Source organism: Callithrix jacchus, chromosome 15, assembly GCF_049354715.1.
Source record: "Callithrix jacchus isolate 240 chromosome 15, calJac240_pri, whole genome shotgun sequence".
NCBI lineage: Eukaryota > Metazoa > Chordata > Mammalia > Primates > Cebidae > Callithrix > Callithrix jacchus.
The window spans coordinates 34,938,560-34,954,408 of NC_133516.1; the positions used below are offsets into that span (position 1 = coordinate 34,938,560).

General features: G+C 44.3%; 1 protein-coding gene across 1 annotated transcript; it reads left to right on the top strand.

The window, feature by feature from the left end:
* The first annotated feature begins 282 nt into the window (after positions 1 to 282).
* Positions 283 to 14,824, top strand: PHF7 (PHD finger protein 7). The gene is given in 12 exon segments (XM_078351080.1): positions 283 to 398; positions 2,578 to 2,689; positions 3,754 to 3,806; positions 4,234 to 4,325; positions 10,224 to 10,325; positions 10,702 to 10,826; positions 11,293 to 11,452; positions 12,826 to 12,932; positions 13,392 to 13,508; positions 13,930 to 14,054; positions 14,266 to 14,290; positions 14,292 to 14,824. Coding segments are annotated over 11 exon segments (1,143 nt in total). The 5' UTR covers positions 283 to 398; positions 2,578 to 2,648; the 3' UTR covers positions 14,488 to 14,824.
* Positions 14,825 to 15,849: the final 1,025 nt, after the last annotated feature.

Sequence of the window (15,849 nt, forward strand, 5' to 3'; positions counted from 1 at the left end):
ACCCCGAGGAGGAGCGGCGAGGCGACCTCGGCCCGGCCCCGCACCAGCCGCCCAGCAGGCGCGACATGAGCCTGATCTGGTATCCGCCGGATGGTCCTTGAGCCCCTTTTCTGGCTGTTACCTCCGGGGGAAGGTTGCGGCCACACTGACACGTATTTTCCAGATAAATCATTCTTGCGGCGGCGGGGCCGAACACGTTTCTTTATTTTTTATTTTCTCAACAAGCATTTACCCAGCACCTGTCCAGTGAAAACTTGATAAGCGTTTCGGGGAGCCTCCGCCGAGTTAGGAGGCCACGGCCTGGCAGCTCGTGGAAGCCGCATTTGCAACGCCCCCCTCGGAGGTTCTGAAGATCGTGGCGTCTTGTAACTAGCCGTGTGTGCACAGAATCCTACTCAAGGAACGTCTTGGCCCAGCGATGCAAAGAACTGAAGTTCCAAGGTTTTATTTCTATTGCTGGATGGTCGGGGTAGCCCCAGTAACTGGGGACTGCTCCGCAATCCGCTCACGTGGACCCCTGTGGGAATAGCAAGGTCAGGACACCCCCTTCTCTCTCCTCTTCCAGCCTGCCCAGCTTTCCCTTGAGGAAGAAGCCATCAGATGCCATTGCTTCTGCAACTCATGGGTTAGAGGAGGAGATAGAACAAGCACAAAGAAGGGGAGGGCAGGGTGGCTTTGGTTTTCTGAGCAGTCATTTCCTCAGTCGTCCTTATTCAGGCAGAATAGTTCAAAGCCCCTGAAGAGGGCTGGGTGTGGTGGCTCACGCCTGTAATCTCAACACTTTGGGAGGCCGAGGTGGGTGGATCAAGAGGTCAGGAGTTCGAGACCAGCCTGACCAATACGGTAAAATCCCTTCGCTACTAAAAATACAAAAAATTAGCCAGGCGTGTTGGCAGGTGCCTGTAATCTTAGCTATTTGACAGACTGAGGCAGAAGAATCACTTGAACCTGGGAGGTGGAGGTTGTGGTGAGCCGAGATCATACCACTGCACTCCAGCCTGGGCGACAGAGTGAGACCCCATCTTAAAAAAAAGTCCCTGAAGATATTCCCGATCTCCTGCCATGACCAGAGGCCATGGATACTGGTGTCTCTGGAGTGACCTGATTCACCCAGCACTCCTATGAAATGCTGTCCCTGACTAGACAGTCCTTCCTTCATAGCAGTGGATCTCTTTTCTCTTTCAGGGATCTCCCCCTTTACCAGTGAAAACTGTACATTTGTTTTACAGTTTGTTTACCACTGAAAACAGGTAACAGCCAAAGTTGGCTGACATTGGAAGCAGGAGGCAAAGTATCTTCTGCACTTTTAGGTATTGTACTTGGCTCAGGTGGAGACAAAGGTTGGAGACAGACCAAATCTCAGTGGCCACCTGAGCCTAGGTGAAAAGAATTGGTAAGAGAGGCCAGGCCTGGTGGCTCATGCCTGTAATCCCAGCACTTTGGGAGGCTGAGGCGGGCAGATCGTTGAGCCCAGTAATTGGAGACCAGCCTGGGCAACATGGCAAAACCCTATCTATAGAAAATTAGCTGGATGCAGTGGCATGGCACGTGTGGTCCCAGCTACTTGGGAGGCTGAGTCAGGAGGATCATCTGAGCCTGGGGAAGTGGGCGGAAACTCTAGTGAGCCATGGTCACACCACTGCACTCTGGCCTGGGCAACGCTGTGTGACCCTGTCTCAAAAAAAGAAAAGAAAAGAAAAGAAAGGCTGGGCGCGGTGGCTCACGCCTGTAATCCCAGCACTTTGGGAGACCAAGGTGGGCAGATCAAAAGGTCAGGAGATTGAGAAACCCCTTCTCTACTAAAAATACAAAAAATTAGCCAGGCATGTTGGCAGGTGCCTGTAATCCCAGCTACTTGACAGACTGAGACAGGAAAATAGCTTGAACCTGGGAGGCGGAGGTTGCAGTGAGCTGAGATCATGCCACTGCACTCCAGCCTGGCGACAGAGAGAGACTCTGTTCCATACAAAACAAAACAAAAAGTGATAGAGCCCAGTGGGTGTTTGTCAGTGTTACTTCTTGTCTCTCACTAGAGGGAGTCCTTGCTTTTAGGCAGCCTAAATCTCACACACAGGCTCCTTTGCCTAGGAAAAAGCTACCTTATCTAACTTCTACTGGATAGAATTAAGGCACCCATACTTAGGTACAAAAGAAGACTTTTTTCCTGAGTGCTACTTCATGTATTTCTTTGTAGACACAAAGAAAAAAGAACCATTTAGCTAGTCAAGTAATGGTTCTAAGTTCTTTTGCTGCTGTGTGATAGCAATATAACATGAGAGTTAGTGTTGGCCTCTGGAGCCAGGCTACTTGAGTTCAGATCCCACCTATATCACTAACTCTCACCTTGGGCACTAACTCTCACCTTTCTGTGCCTCAGGGCCTTCATCTTGAAAATGGGGATAATAATGGTACATAATGCATGGTATTTTTATGAGTTAACACATGTCAAGTACCTAGAACAGTCCCTTTTATTCCATCACATGGATTGGGAGGTGAAGTGCACCATTGCCTTGACCCTGGGGGACTTGATAACCAAATATATAATTAAATTTCTTATCAAGCCCCATTTATATTTATAGCTGGAAGAGCCTGTGTTGTCTTCACAATAGTATAGAAGAATTCAAGATAGGAGAGAGAGACAGCAGCGAATGAAGACTGTAAAAGAAAAGAAGGAATGCAAAAGATTGAGGTAGAAACATAGGGAGTTTGGGAGAAATTGTCCAAAGGCCTGTGGTATCTCTATCTCCTGACCTTTTTGCCCCCCTTGTCATAGTCTTGGGGGTTGGGAATGGACCGTGTGGAAGCATACATGAGTGGTCTCCTGGAAGCTGTCATACCTGTCTTCTCAGTGCTGTCCTCAGTAGGAAAATGCTGACTCTAGAACCTTACTACCCAGATTCATATCCTGGCTCTGCCACTTGCCAACAGCTGTGACAGAAGCCACTTCACTTCTTTTGCCTCAGTTTCCTCATCTGGAAAATGTATATAATAATGGCACACATTTTAGAGTATTCTGTAGATTTATTGAGCCAATACATGTAAAGTCCCAAGAATAGTGCCTCACAACAGGAAATGCTTTTATCAATTTTGGTTCATTTTAATATGCTTTGTAAAGGTGGTACCACCTCAGATTCAAAGTAGTTGGCAGAAGAAACAGTAAAAAAGTAAAAGGGGGTTTGCTCTTGCATTCAATCAACATAGGCAGTACAGGCATTGTGGAAGAGAAAGATGCTAACAATCTGGTTCCTGCCCTTAAATAACTCAGTGGGTATGTTTTTTTGCACTTTAAAAAGAAATATGAAGTATGGCTGGGTGCAGTGGTTCATGCCTGCGATTCCAGCACTTTGGGAGGCTAGACGGATGGATCACTTGAGGTCAGGAGATTGAGACAAGCCTGGCCAACATGGTGAAACCCTGTCTCTACTAAAAATACAAAAATTAGCTGGGTGTGGTGGCATGCCTCTGTAATCCCAGCTACTCGGGAGGCTGAGGCAGGAGAATCGCTTGAGCCTGGGAAGCAGAGGTTGCAGTGAGCTGAGATCATGCCACTGCACTCCAGCCTGGGCAACAGAGCAAGACTCCATCTCAAAAATTATATATGTATATATGAAATATGAAAAGAAGCTAACATCATAGGCTTTTGATATTTTGGTCCTTCACTAGACCCATGAATGGCATTTTAAGGGAAATGTTACAAAGGTTATAGACAAGGTCACCAAAGAACACCTTATGCTTCTTGTTTCTCTTGTATAGAAAATCTGCCAAGACTAGGAAGGTAACCCAGAGGAAACCGTCTTCAGGGCCTGGTAAGAAAGACTGGAGCTTGTGTTCAGCCACGGCCTCCAGCCCTCAGCAAAGAAGGCCACCTGTGTGGGGCAGTACACTTGCTTCTCTCATTCTCAGCCCTACTTCCTTCCCAGATTCTCTAAGATCCTGAAGACTTAGGAACCATCATTTTAAATTACCATGTCTGAAGTTCAAGAAACAAGTTATTAAAGTCACTTTAGACCAAAAAAGAAAAAATTAAGTGAGCATTTATGGCCAACTTGTTCAATATAACCAGAATTATGTAAGCCTAATTAATACCAAATAAGACCTCATCCCAACCTTTCTCCTTGCCAAAATTACCCTTTTCCTAGTATTCTGCTCCTTCCTGACTTAGAGTGGTTACATTTTCACCCTTCTATTCTTAATGGTCAACTTGAGCCAAATTCTGAGTGTCCTCTCTTCCAGTTTGCTGGCTATGCCTTCAAGAACCTGGGGATCCCGAAAAATTAGGGGAATTTCTTCAGAAAGACAGTATCAGCGTCCATTATTTCTGTCTTGTGAGTATGAGACCTTTGCTTTGAATATCCTATGGCTTTTGATGTACTGACTGTTCTTTGTTTTTATATCCATCCTCAAATCCACAGCCATTTTTTTTCTTTTTTTCTTTTTTTTTAAGACGGAGTTTCACTCTTGTTACACAGGCTGGAGTACAATGGCTCTATCTCGGCCCACTGCAACCTCTGCCTCCTGGGTTCAAGCAATTCTGCCGCCTCAGCCTCCCAAGTAGCTGGGACTACAGGCTGGGCCACTATGCCCAGCTAATTTTTTTTTTCTTTTTGTATTTTGGTAGAGACGGGGTTTCACCATGTTGACCAGGATGGTCTCTATCTCCTGACCTCATGATCCACCTGCCTCAACCTCCCAAAGTGCTGGGATTATAGTCTTAATAGCTTTTTAAAATCTATTTTTAGGCTGGGTACAGTGTCTCATGCCTGTAATCCCAGCACTTTGTGGGGCTGAGGCAGCAGGAGCTCTTGAACCTCTTCAGGACCAGCCTGGGCAACCTTGTCTCTACAAAAAAAAACTAAAAAAAAAAAAAAAAAAATGCTGGGCATGCTGGCAAATGCCTATAGTCCCAGCAGCTCAGGAGGCTGAGGCAAGAGGATTGCTTGGACCCTGGAGGTGGAGGTTGCAGTGAGCAGTGATCACACCACTGCACTCCAGCCTGGATGATAGACCGAGACCCTGCCTCAACAAAAGAAAAACATATGTGTCTGGTATATAATCCTGACAGTATGAAGTGAATACAGTAAAAAAGTCTCTTCCCTCAATAATATTCCCAATCCTTCTCTCTCTCCCCAGAAACAAATGCTGCCAAAGTATTAACATCCTTCCAATTATTATTTATTTATTTTTTTTAGATGGAGTCTTGCACTGTCGCCAGGCTGGTGTGCAGTGGCATGATCTCTGCTCACTGCAACCTCCAACTCTCTGGTTCAAGCAATTCTCCTGCCTCAGCCTCCCAAGTAACTGGGATTACAGGCCCATGCCACCACGCCCAGCTAATTTTTGTATTTTTTTAGTAGAGACAGGGTTTCGCCATGTTGGCCAGATGGTCTCGAGCTCCTGACCTTGTGATCCACACACCTCAGCCTCCCAAAGTGCTGGGATTATAGGCGTGAGCCACTGCGCCCAGTCCCTATTACTGTTTTTGATTAGTTATAACTTCCATACTGTAAAATTCACTTTTTTTTTTTTTGAGAGCAGAGTTTCACTTTCATCCAGGCTGAATGCAGTGGCATGATCCTAGCTCACTGCAACCTCCGCTTCCCAAGTTCAAGTGATTCTTCTGCCTCAGCCTCCTAAGCAGCTGAGATTAAAGGCAACTGCCACCACGCCAGCTAATTTTGTATTTTTAATAGACAGGTTTCACCATGTTAGCCAGGCTGGTCTTGAACAAAATTCACCAATTTTAAGTACACAGTTTGTTAAGTTTTGATAAATGTATGTCCCCATATAACCACCACCCCAATCAAAATAAGTAACATTTTCATCATCCCAGAAAGTTCCCTCCTGCCTGCTTTTCCAGTCAATCCCACTAGACATAATCACTGTTCTGATCTATGGATTATTTTTGGCTATTCTTTTACTTCATATAAATGAAATCATACAGTTTATCATCTTTTGTATCTGGCTTTTTTCTTTCAACACAGTATTTTGGAGATTCATCCATGTTGTTGCATGCATTTGTAGCTTGTGCCATTTTATTACCTGGTTGTATTCTGTTGCATGGATAAGTTACTATTTGGTTGTCTGTTCACCTGTTGATGAACATCTGAATTGTTTCCATTTGAGGACTACTATGAATAAAGCTATAAGCATTCACGTACAAGTCTTTTTGTGAACATGGGCTTTCACTTCTCTTGTGCAAAAGCCTAGAAGTAGAATTACTAGTGGTATGCTAATTAGATATTTAATTTTATGTGAGGTTTCCTCGTCACTGTCCAAAGTTATTGTACCAGTTTATACTCCTACCAGCAATTTATAAGAATTCCAGTTGGACAGTATTCTTGCCAAAATTTGGTTTTGTCAGTGTTTTTAATTTTAGCCATTCTACAGGGTGTGTTTTGGAATCTCCTTGTGGTTTTAATTTGCATTTTTCTGATGACTAAAGATGTTAGGGCTTCTTTTCATGTGCTTATTGGCCATTCACATACTTTCTTTTGTTAAGTATCTGTACAATATTTTTGCCCGTTTAAAATATTGAGTTGTTTTATTATTGAGTTGTAAGAATTGCTTATATATTCTAGATACAAATTCTTTTTCAAATATATATATTGAGACTGTTTTCTTCCTAGTCTTTGGCTTGCTTTTTCATTTTCTTTTTTTTTTTTATACTAGCTCATTAGTAGTAGATCCAAATTTTTTTTTTAATATCCACTTGACATCTGATGACTTTTCATTTTCTTAATGATGTATTTCAAAGAACAAGTTTGTAATTTTAATGAAGCCCAGTTTATCCATTTTTTCTTTTATGATCAGTGCTTTTTTGTTGTCGCAAGAAATCTTTGCCTACCCATAGAATTACCTTTGTCTAAATCAATTGACCATATAATCTGTGGAATGTGGATGATCTATTTATGTCATTGACCTATGTATCTATTCTTACACTAATCCCTACTGTCATGATTATTGTGGCTTTATAGTGTCTTGAAATTAAGCATTGTTAAGTGCAATATTTTCCAAGATTGTTTTGACTATCAGATCCTTTCTTTATAAAGTTTATATTAAGCTTGTCAATTTTCCTTTAAAAAAAATGTCTGCTGGGATTGTGATTGGTATTGCAGTAAATTTATAGGTCAATTTTTGGAAGAACTGACAAATAATATTGAACCTTCCAATCCATGGACATGGTATATTTCTTCATTTATTTGGGTCTTTTAAAATATATCTCAGCAATGTTTTGTAGTTTCAGTGAAGAAGTCTTGTACATCTTTCGTTAAATGTATTACTAAATATTTTGTGGTTATGCTATTGTAAATAGTATTTTTATTTCATTTTTAAGTTTATTGCTGGTATATTGAAATGCATTTTATTTTTGTATATTGATTTGTATCCTGTAATCTTGTTAAAATCAGTTTGATTAGTTGTTTTTGTTTTTATTTTGTTGTGAATGCCTTGTGTACACAGGATTCCCTATGCACATAACCATGTCATGTGTGAATAAAGACAGTTCTACTTCTTCCTCTCAATCTTTGCTTTTTATTTCTTCTTGCCTTGTTGTATTAGCTAGGACCTTCAACCTAACGTTAATTAGAAGTGGTGTGAGTTGTTATCCTTGTCTTATACCTAACATCAGGGGACAGTATCTACTTTTTCACTATTAAAGTATGTTAGCTGTAGGTTTTTTTCATAGATGTTTTTATCAGGTTGAAGATCTTTTATTCCTATATAGTTTGCCCAGAGTATCATGAATTTCATGATGCTGATTCAGGGTATTGAATTTTATCCTGTATCTGTTGAGATTATTTTGATTTTTCTCTTTAATGTCGTTTGTTACATCAACTAGATTCTCTAATGTTAAACTAATCTTGCATTCTTGGTATAAACCCTACTTGGTCATGATGTATGGTCCTTTTTATACAGTGCTGGATTCAGTTTCCATCTGTTTTGTTTGATTTTTATATCTATGCTCATGAGAAAGATTGGTCTGTGATTTTCCTTTCTCCTAAGTCCTATCAGGTGTCAGGGCTTAGTTATAATTTTGATGTATTTACAAGCATATACATTTTTTACATAAAAAATTATACAGAGTGCTTTGTATCTTGGTTGTTTCCCATCGTATATATTTTGGAGATCTTTCTGTATAGAACATAGAGATTTAGTGTTTTCTTTTTAATAGCTAATCAGTATTTCATGGTATAGGTATGCCAAAAAGTATCAAAACAAGTCCCTATTCAAGGACATTTAGATTGTTTCTGATCCTTCACTATTGATTTTTGTTCATAGAATCAATACATGCCTATTGCAGAAAACATGAATGATACTTAAAAGTATAAAGAAATCAAATCACTTATATTATCCTAAAGCCCTGAGATAATGTTTTAAAATATATTTGTTTCAACTATAATTGGAAGCATACATAATCTAAGTTATCCAATATTGTATAGTCATCTTTTCTTATAATAAGAAAAAATGGCCTAAGCTGTCATTACACATTCTATGTAATTACTGCAGGGAGAATACACCCTCCCTAGTATTTTTTGAAGATTCTTGGAGTATGTGTAGGGTACTGACATTCTCCCAATGTATGTAACAGAACAGTTTAGCTTTTTTTTCTTGATTTCCCATTCTAGATTCTGCTTTGGGAGCTTTCCATAAACAAAAGGCCCTTTAAAGTGTGTTTTAAAAGTGCAATTCCGGCCAGGCGCAGTGGCTCACACCTGTAATCCCAACACTGGGAGGCTGGGGTGGGTGGATCACAGGGTTGGGAGTTCAAGACCAGCCTGACCAAGACAGCAAAACCCCATCTCTACCAAAAATACAAAAAGTAGCCAGGGGCGGTCACAGGTGCCTATAATCCCAGCTACTCGGAGGCTGAGGCAGGAGAATCACTTAAACCTGGGCAGCAGAGGTTCCAGTGAGCCAAGATCACACCACTGCACTCTACCCTGGGCAACAGAGTCTAAGTCCTTCCCCTATAATGCAGAATAACAATAATCAAGAGATATTAAAACCCTGTTTTTCTTCCTGTAGTATTCTGAGAAGAGTATTTATCCTGTACTAAGAGGTGATGCAGCAGGAAGGCTAAGAGTGTGGATTCCATGGGCCTAGGTGTAAATAGCCAGCTTTGCTCCTCCTTGCCCTGTGCCCTGGGCGGGCAGTGTCACTTGCCACACTGCACCTTGGTGGCCTCCTCTGTAAGATGAAGGTCTTAATAGCATCTGCATTACAGAATTTTTTTTTTTTAGATAGTCTCGTTCTGTCACCCAGGCTGGAGTGTAATGGCGCAATCGCTGCTCACTACAACCTCCACCTCCCTGGTTCAAGTGATTCTCCTGCCTCAGCCTCCCGAGTAGCTGGGATTACAGGCACCCGTCACCAGGCCCGGCTAATTTTTGTATTTTTAGTAGAGACAGGGTTTCACCATGTTGGTCAGGCTTTTCTTGAACTCCTGACCTCAGATAGGCCACCCGCCTCAGCCTCCCAAAGTGCTAGGATTACAGGTGTGAGCCACTGTGCCTGGCCAAGGATTTTAAGCATAAAATGAGTAAATACAAAGGCAGTGTTTCCCTCAAAGTGCCAGCACACCAGAGCAGCCCTCAGTAAATCAGAGGCAGCCTTGAGCAAAAGTAAGAGTCCAGGTTCCAGAATTCTGTGTCCTTGAGCAAGTCGCATCATTTCTCCTATAAAATGAGAACAGTAATAGAGTACCTACATCCAAGGGCTGTTGGCGGATTCAGTGAATTAATATTAGAAAGACTCAGAGTACTCAACACATGGTTAGTGCTGTGTAAGCCTTCATTAAATAAATTACCCTGTCAATGCATATATATTCCACCAAGCGCTATTTAGCTCTCTTACCCTGTCCTCCTCCTTTTTTTTTTTGAGACGGAGTTTCGCTCTTGTTACCCAGGCTGGAGTGCAATGGCACAATCTCGGCTCACCGCAATCTCTGCCTCCTGGGTTCAGGCAATTCTCCCGCCTCAGCCTCCTGAGCAGCCGGGATTACAGGCATGCACCACCATGCCCAGCTAATTTTTTGTATCTTTAGTAGAGACAGGGTTTCACCATGTTGACCAGGATGGTCTCGATCTCTTGACCTCGTGATCCACCCGCCTCGGCCTCCCAAAGTGCTGGGATTACAGGCTTGAGCCACTGCGCCCGGCACCCTGTCCTTCTTCTTACTTCACTGCATCCTTTCACTGATTACGGATGTTAACTACTGCCTCCAGATCTTATCTAGCAAGCTGCCTCAGAGGGGCCATTCCAACAGAGGTTTCCATGGATTCCTTCCTGAAGACATCAAAAAGGAGGTAGCCCGGGCATCTAGGAAGGTTAGAATCCCTTGAATTGAGGACCTTGGAGTAGGCCTCTCTTCATACCTCACCCATCATTCCTGTTTCTGTTCTCTTCCCTACTTCCTAGTTTAGAAGTCAAAGGACTCTTAGATTTTCAACTAGTTCTTATCTTAAGTCCCATATTCCTCTGGGGTATGATGTCCTAAGTGAGAAGAGGGAGAAACATCTTGAGAAAACAGGAAAGAACTCAGTGCTGCTTGAAGCTCAGCTTCCGAGTGCCCCAGAGCATTCAGGACCACTGAGGAAAGGGAATGGCTATTTCACATAACTCCCATTTAATAGAAAGATATGCCACACTGTATTTCTTTGCCTTTCTTGGGGTCCTGAGCACTGTCTGGTATCTCATTTGCAGAACTGCTTTGTGTGCAAGAAAAAGGGAGCTGCTATCAACTGCCAGAAGGATCAGTGCATCAGAAACTTCCATCTGCCTTGTGGCCAAGAAAGGGGTTGCCTTTCACAATTTTTTGGAGAGTACAAGTGAGTGGGGAAGGGGGAAAAGTCCGGCTTCCATTTTGCAACTTACTATTCAGCCATTAGTGAAATTAGAGTCCAGTTCTCACAAACAGGCCTGTTTTGATTCACCAGTGAATCTGTCCCTCCATTCAATAATGAGAAACAGTGCCTTGACTTGGAGATTTCACAGGGGTTTCTTCTTGCTTCCTGCCCCCTCCTTAAATTACAAATAGCTGGGGTTCTTAGCTGCTCTGCAATAACTGGGGCTTTCAGGGACTATAGGCTATGGAGACACTCCTGGGAGCTTTGCTCAATAGGAGAGCAGCCCTAAGAAGGCATGTGGCTATTCTTTACCCTGCTTCTCCTCCTCCCCATGAGTGTGGAGGTTCACTGGGCGCCAGCCTGGGTGGCTGACTGCCCCTCCTAGAGCGAGCCATTGGGAAACTGCATCGATGACAACCCCGAAACCAAGTCTGTTTACCTGCCACAGATCATTTTGTGAAAAACATCGCCCAACACAGAACATCCAACAGGGGAATGTAGGGGAGGAAAGCTGCATCTTGTGTTGTGAAGACTTATCCCAACAGAGTATTGAGAACATCCAGAGCCCATGTTGTAGTCAAGCCATCTACCACCGCAAGTGCATACAGGTAGGGCTTTTTCTGCCCTGAGGTCCTTCCATGATTGCCCTTGTTCTCTGCCTGGAACCAGAGCACCCTCAAGCATGCCTCAGCTTTGGTATTCCATGCTGGACGCCTATATGCAAGGCTGGTTTCCGGTAGTTAGAGGAAAGTCAGTCCAGTCTCTGGTCATCCCTGGTCTAGAGGACCTCACTCATAAGACTTAGACTAAGCAAAATACTTGGCATTGCTAGAGCAAATGGGCTCATCCCAGAATGAGCTGAGGAGCTTCCACATCAGCCTCACTTCCTGGGATGAAAGAAAAGGGAAACAGCCAGGCACAGTGGCTCACACCTGTAATCCCAGCACTCTGGGAGGCCAAGGTGGTGGGTGGGCGGTGGGGGGGATCATGAGGTCGAGAGGTTGAGACCATCCTGGCTAGCATGGTGAAACCCAGTCTCTACTAAAAATACAAAAATTAGCTGGGCTTGGTGGCACGCGCCTGTAGTCCCAGCTACTCAGGAGGCTGAAGTAGGAGAATCACTTGAACCCAAGAGGCAGACGTTGCAGTGAGCCAAGATCACGCCACTGCACTCCAGCCTGGTGACAGAGCAAGACTTCTCAAAATAAAGGCTGGGTGGTTCACGCCTGTAATCCCAGCACTTTGGGAGGCCATGACGGGTAGATCACGAGGTCAAGAGATCGAGACCATCCTGGCCAACATGGTGACACCCTGTCTCTACTAAAAATACAAAAATTAGCTGGGCGTGGTGGCTCATGCCTGTAATCCTAGCACTTTGGGAGGCCGAGGTGGGTGGATCACCGGAGTTTAGGAGTTCAAGACCAGCCTGGCCATCATGGTGAAACCCCATCTTTAAAAAAAAGAAAAAAAATACAATTAGCTGGGCATGGTAGCACGTGCCTGTAGTCCCAGCTACTCGGGAGGCTGAGGCAGGAGAATCACTTGAACCTGGGAGGTGGAGGTTGCAGTGATGCAGCAAGCCAAGATCACACCACTGTACTCCAGCTGGTGACAGAGTGAGACTCCGTCTCAATAAAAAGAAAGAAAGAAAGAGAAAGAAAGAGAGAGAGAGAGAAAGAAAGAAAGAAAGAAACAAACAAACAAACATGTATCCAGGTACCTGACCCCTACTTAGTACTGCAGAGCCCCATGGCCAGAGATGACCGCTGAGGCACTCCTGGGAATTCTCTTGAAAGTATTTTTGTCCCAGGTCTGACACCTGGATTTGCAGCCCTCAACCTAGCCCAGCCAAACTCCTTTTCCTGTACCCTCAGTCAAGCTCTCTTAGCAACATCCTCTTTGTGGGGTTGAAGGTGGGAGGGGAAAGAAGGTAGTCAAAGGGTTTTTACAAACACAAAGCTCTTCCCTGTTTCTCTTACAGAAATATGCCCACACATCAGCAAAGCATTTCTTCAAATGTCCACAGTGTAACAATCGAAAAGAGTTTCCTCAAGAAATGCTGAGAATGGGAATTCATATTCCAGACAGGTAGTGGGAACCCCAAAGCAGAAATGGAGCCTGGGAGTGGGTTGCCTAGATTTCTAGAGAGGAGGTGAGAGGATAGTAGAGAATGAGAGCAGCAGAGGCACTGATAGTGAAGAAGGAAGGAGAAGAGGGAGTGCTTTTCAATTATCAAAACAGAAGGGAGGGGAAAAAGTTTGGGCAGGGGTGTGTATTGCTAAAAAGGGCACTTGGAGAATCAGAATTCCCTAGGGGATTGAGTTCTTGAATTCCAGAGTGGAACTGAAGAATCAGCATGCATGTTCCATTCATCCTGCTTCAACCCTCTCCCACTGCCAGGCCACTTGACCAGCCTTGTTGGAAGTGTTCAGGCAGCTTGCTGAACAATTACTGTGCTTAACTTGGGTTCTTCCTAGCTCCTCCCTGATGGACAAAAGTTTTACCAACCTATCATGTTCTTATTCACTGTTTCTTCTCCCACTGCAGAGATGCTGCCTGGGAACTTGAGCCAGGGGCTTTCTCAGAGTTATATCAGCGCTATCAGCACTGTGATGCCCCCATCTGTCTGTATGAACAAGGCAGAGACAGCTTTGAGGATGAAGGGTAAGGGAAGGCTTCTGGCTAGAAAGAACTCTCATCAGTGTTATTTTAGAGTTAGACCTTGACACAGTTATGAGAAGCAAGAAATTCACTCTTGCATGCAGAACTCAGGGTAAACACAATTGCCAAGTCTCATTCTTGGCCAGCCCCTGACTCACTTGTGTGCAACTGAACAAGTCTCCCTTGCAAGGTCTGCTTCACCTTGTGCCCAGTGGAGAAACACTCAGAGCCAATTCCTTTCCTAATCTACCTTTCAAGGGGCTATGACTGATGGCAGGCTCCTAGGATCAGCACTCATCCTCTGTGCCATACATTCATCATGGGTATAATGTGCTGTAAAACATGCCTGGCCCATAGCAAACATCCAAGAATGGCAGTTAGTGTTCTGTATGTCTCCACAACCCTTCCTGGGCTCTTCCTGTAGGAGGTGGTGCCTCATTCTGTGTGCTACATGTGGATCCCACGGAACCCACAGGGACTGCTCCTCTCTTAGATCCAACAGTAAGACATGGGAGTGTGAGGAGTGTTCACCTTCTGCTTCAGCCACAGGTGAGGCTGGAGGGATGAGCTGGCCTCAGAGCAGGGAGGAGGCTGTAGGGACTTGTGGTACCTGGGAAAGGAGGAAGGCATGTCGCCAGAGGGGGATTAATAGTTGGTGACTTTGACTTTGGAAGAGAAGTGGCTAGGGAGGGGCTTAAGGACCTGCGCCTCGGAGAAGCAGAGGCTTGAGTTTTCCTCTCCTGCCTTTCTCTCACCACAGACTACATACCTGAAAACTCAGGGGACATGCTGCAGCAGCACCTTCCACCCTGAGGAACATTTCTGCAGAGACAACAGCCTGGAAGAAAACCCAGGTCTTTCTTGGACTGATTGGCCAGAACCTTCCTTATTAGAAAAGCCAGAGTCTTCTCATGGCAGTAGGAGCCGCTCCTGGAAGTCCAAAGGTGTCAGAATCACTAACAGCTGCAAAAAATCCCAGTAACATGTTCTGAGTAGCTGCTATCCTGCACAATAGGGTATGAAGCTGTGCTCCTCCATCTGGTTTGGGGAGGGAGACTGTGAGACAAGGAAGCCAGGCCAGCAGTGAGACTATGAGCCAAGAAAAGAGAAATCTCAGGGGAGCGTGAGGAGGGAACAGTCCAGATGCCAACAAGGAAACGCGTTATGGCTACAAGAGTGCCTCTGCTCTTCCTCCTGGATTTCCAGAGGGTCCTTTCTCCTCCTCTCCCACCAAAATTCTTCCACCTTAATCTGATTCTCATATGCCTCTTGTTACTTCACCCACGTTTGTTGTTATGCAAATAAAGGTTTTCTCTCCATTGGTGTCTCCTTATAAATTCATTCTGAAATTTGTCTGGGAGGTAAAGATTCTAGAGGGTAGAGTATGAGAATAAGAAAACACCCTCCTAATCCATAAAATTCAGGGAATTAATGTAGAACTTTCAGCTTAGACTATAGACATGTTTCTTTGGAGGGAAAGAAACCTGTTTATACAGAAATTGGCATTAAAGAGGCAGAGAATCTTCATCAATCATTGTGCAAATAATAAGTACACAGATTCTCATTAGGGAAGTGAGCCAGCATAGCAGTCCACACTGAACGGAGAATAGGCCCTTGTTGCAAGGCTTGTGGCCCCTGTCAAGGACTCCCAAATAGGTCAGGGATAGCCATGCTCCTCATATGGGGCATAAGGGATTCCATTCTCTCCAGGCTGGTGTGGGCTTCAGCACACCTCCACAGCATGAGTGAGCCTGGTCAAACTCTCACTCTGGTAGTTCAAGCATTTCTGTCCAGAGTATAAGTATGAATTTTCGTGCTAGGACATTTAAATTAGGCAAGGTAGCCAGGGGTGGTGGCTCACACCTGTAATCCCAGCACTTTGGGAGGCCAATCACTTGAGGTCAGGGCGGATCCCTTGAGGTCAAGAGTTTGAGACGAACATGGTGAAACCCCATCTCTACTGAAAATACAAAAATTATCTGGGCATGGTGGTGGGGTCCTGTTATCCCAGCTACTCGGGAGGCTGAAGCAGGAGAATCGCTTGAATCAGGGAGATGGAGGTTGCAGTGAGCCAAGACCATGCCACTGCACTCCAGCCTGGGTGACAGTGCAAGACTCCATCTCATACAAAAAACAGGCAAGACAACTAGGATGGGAATCTGGCAGAAGGCCTAGGGAGAAATTGAATAAAGCCTATCTTACATTTGTATATTTTTAATGATTTCATGAAATTTGGATTAGTGGGGAGAACTCAGAACCATTGCCAGATAGTAAGTTAACATCTCACCACTGAATCATTGCCACTAATGGTGGAAGACAATATTCTCATTCCAAACATTGCAGA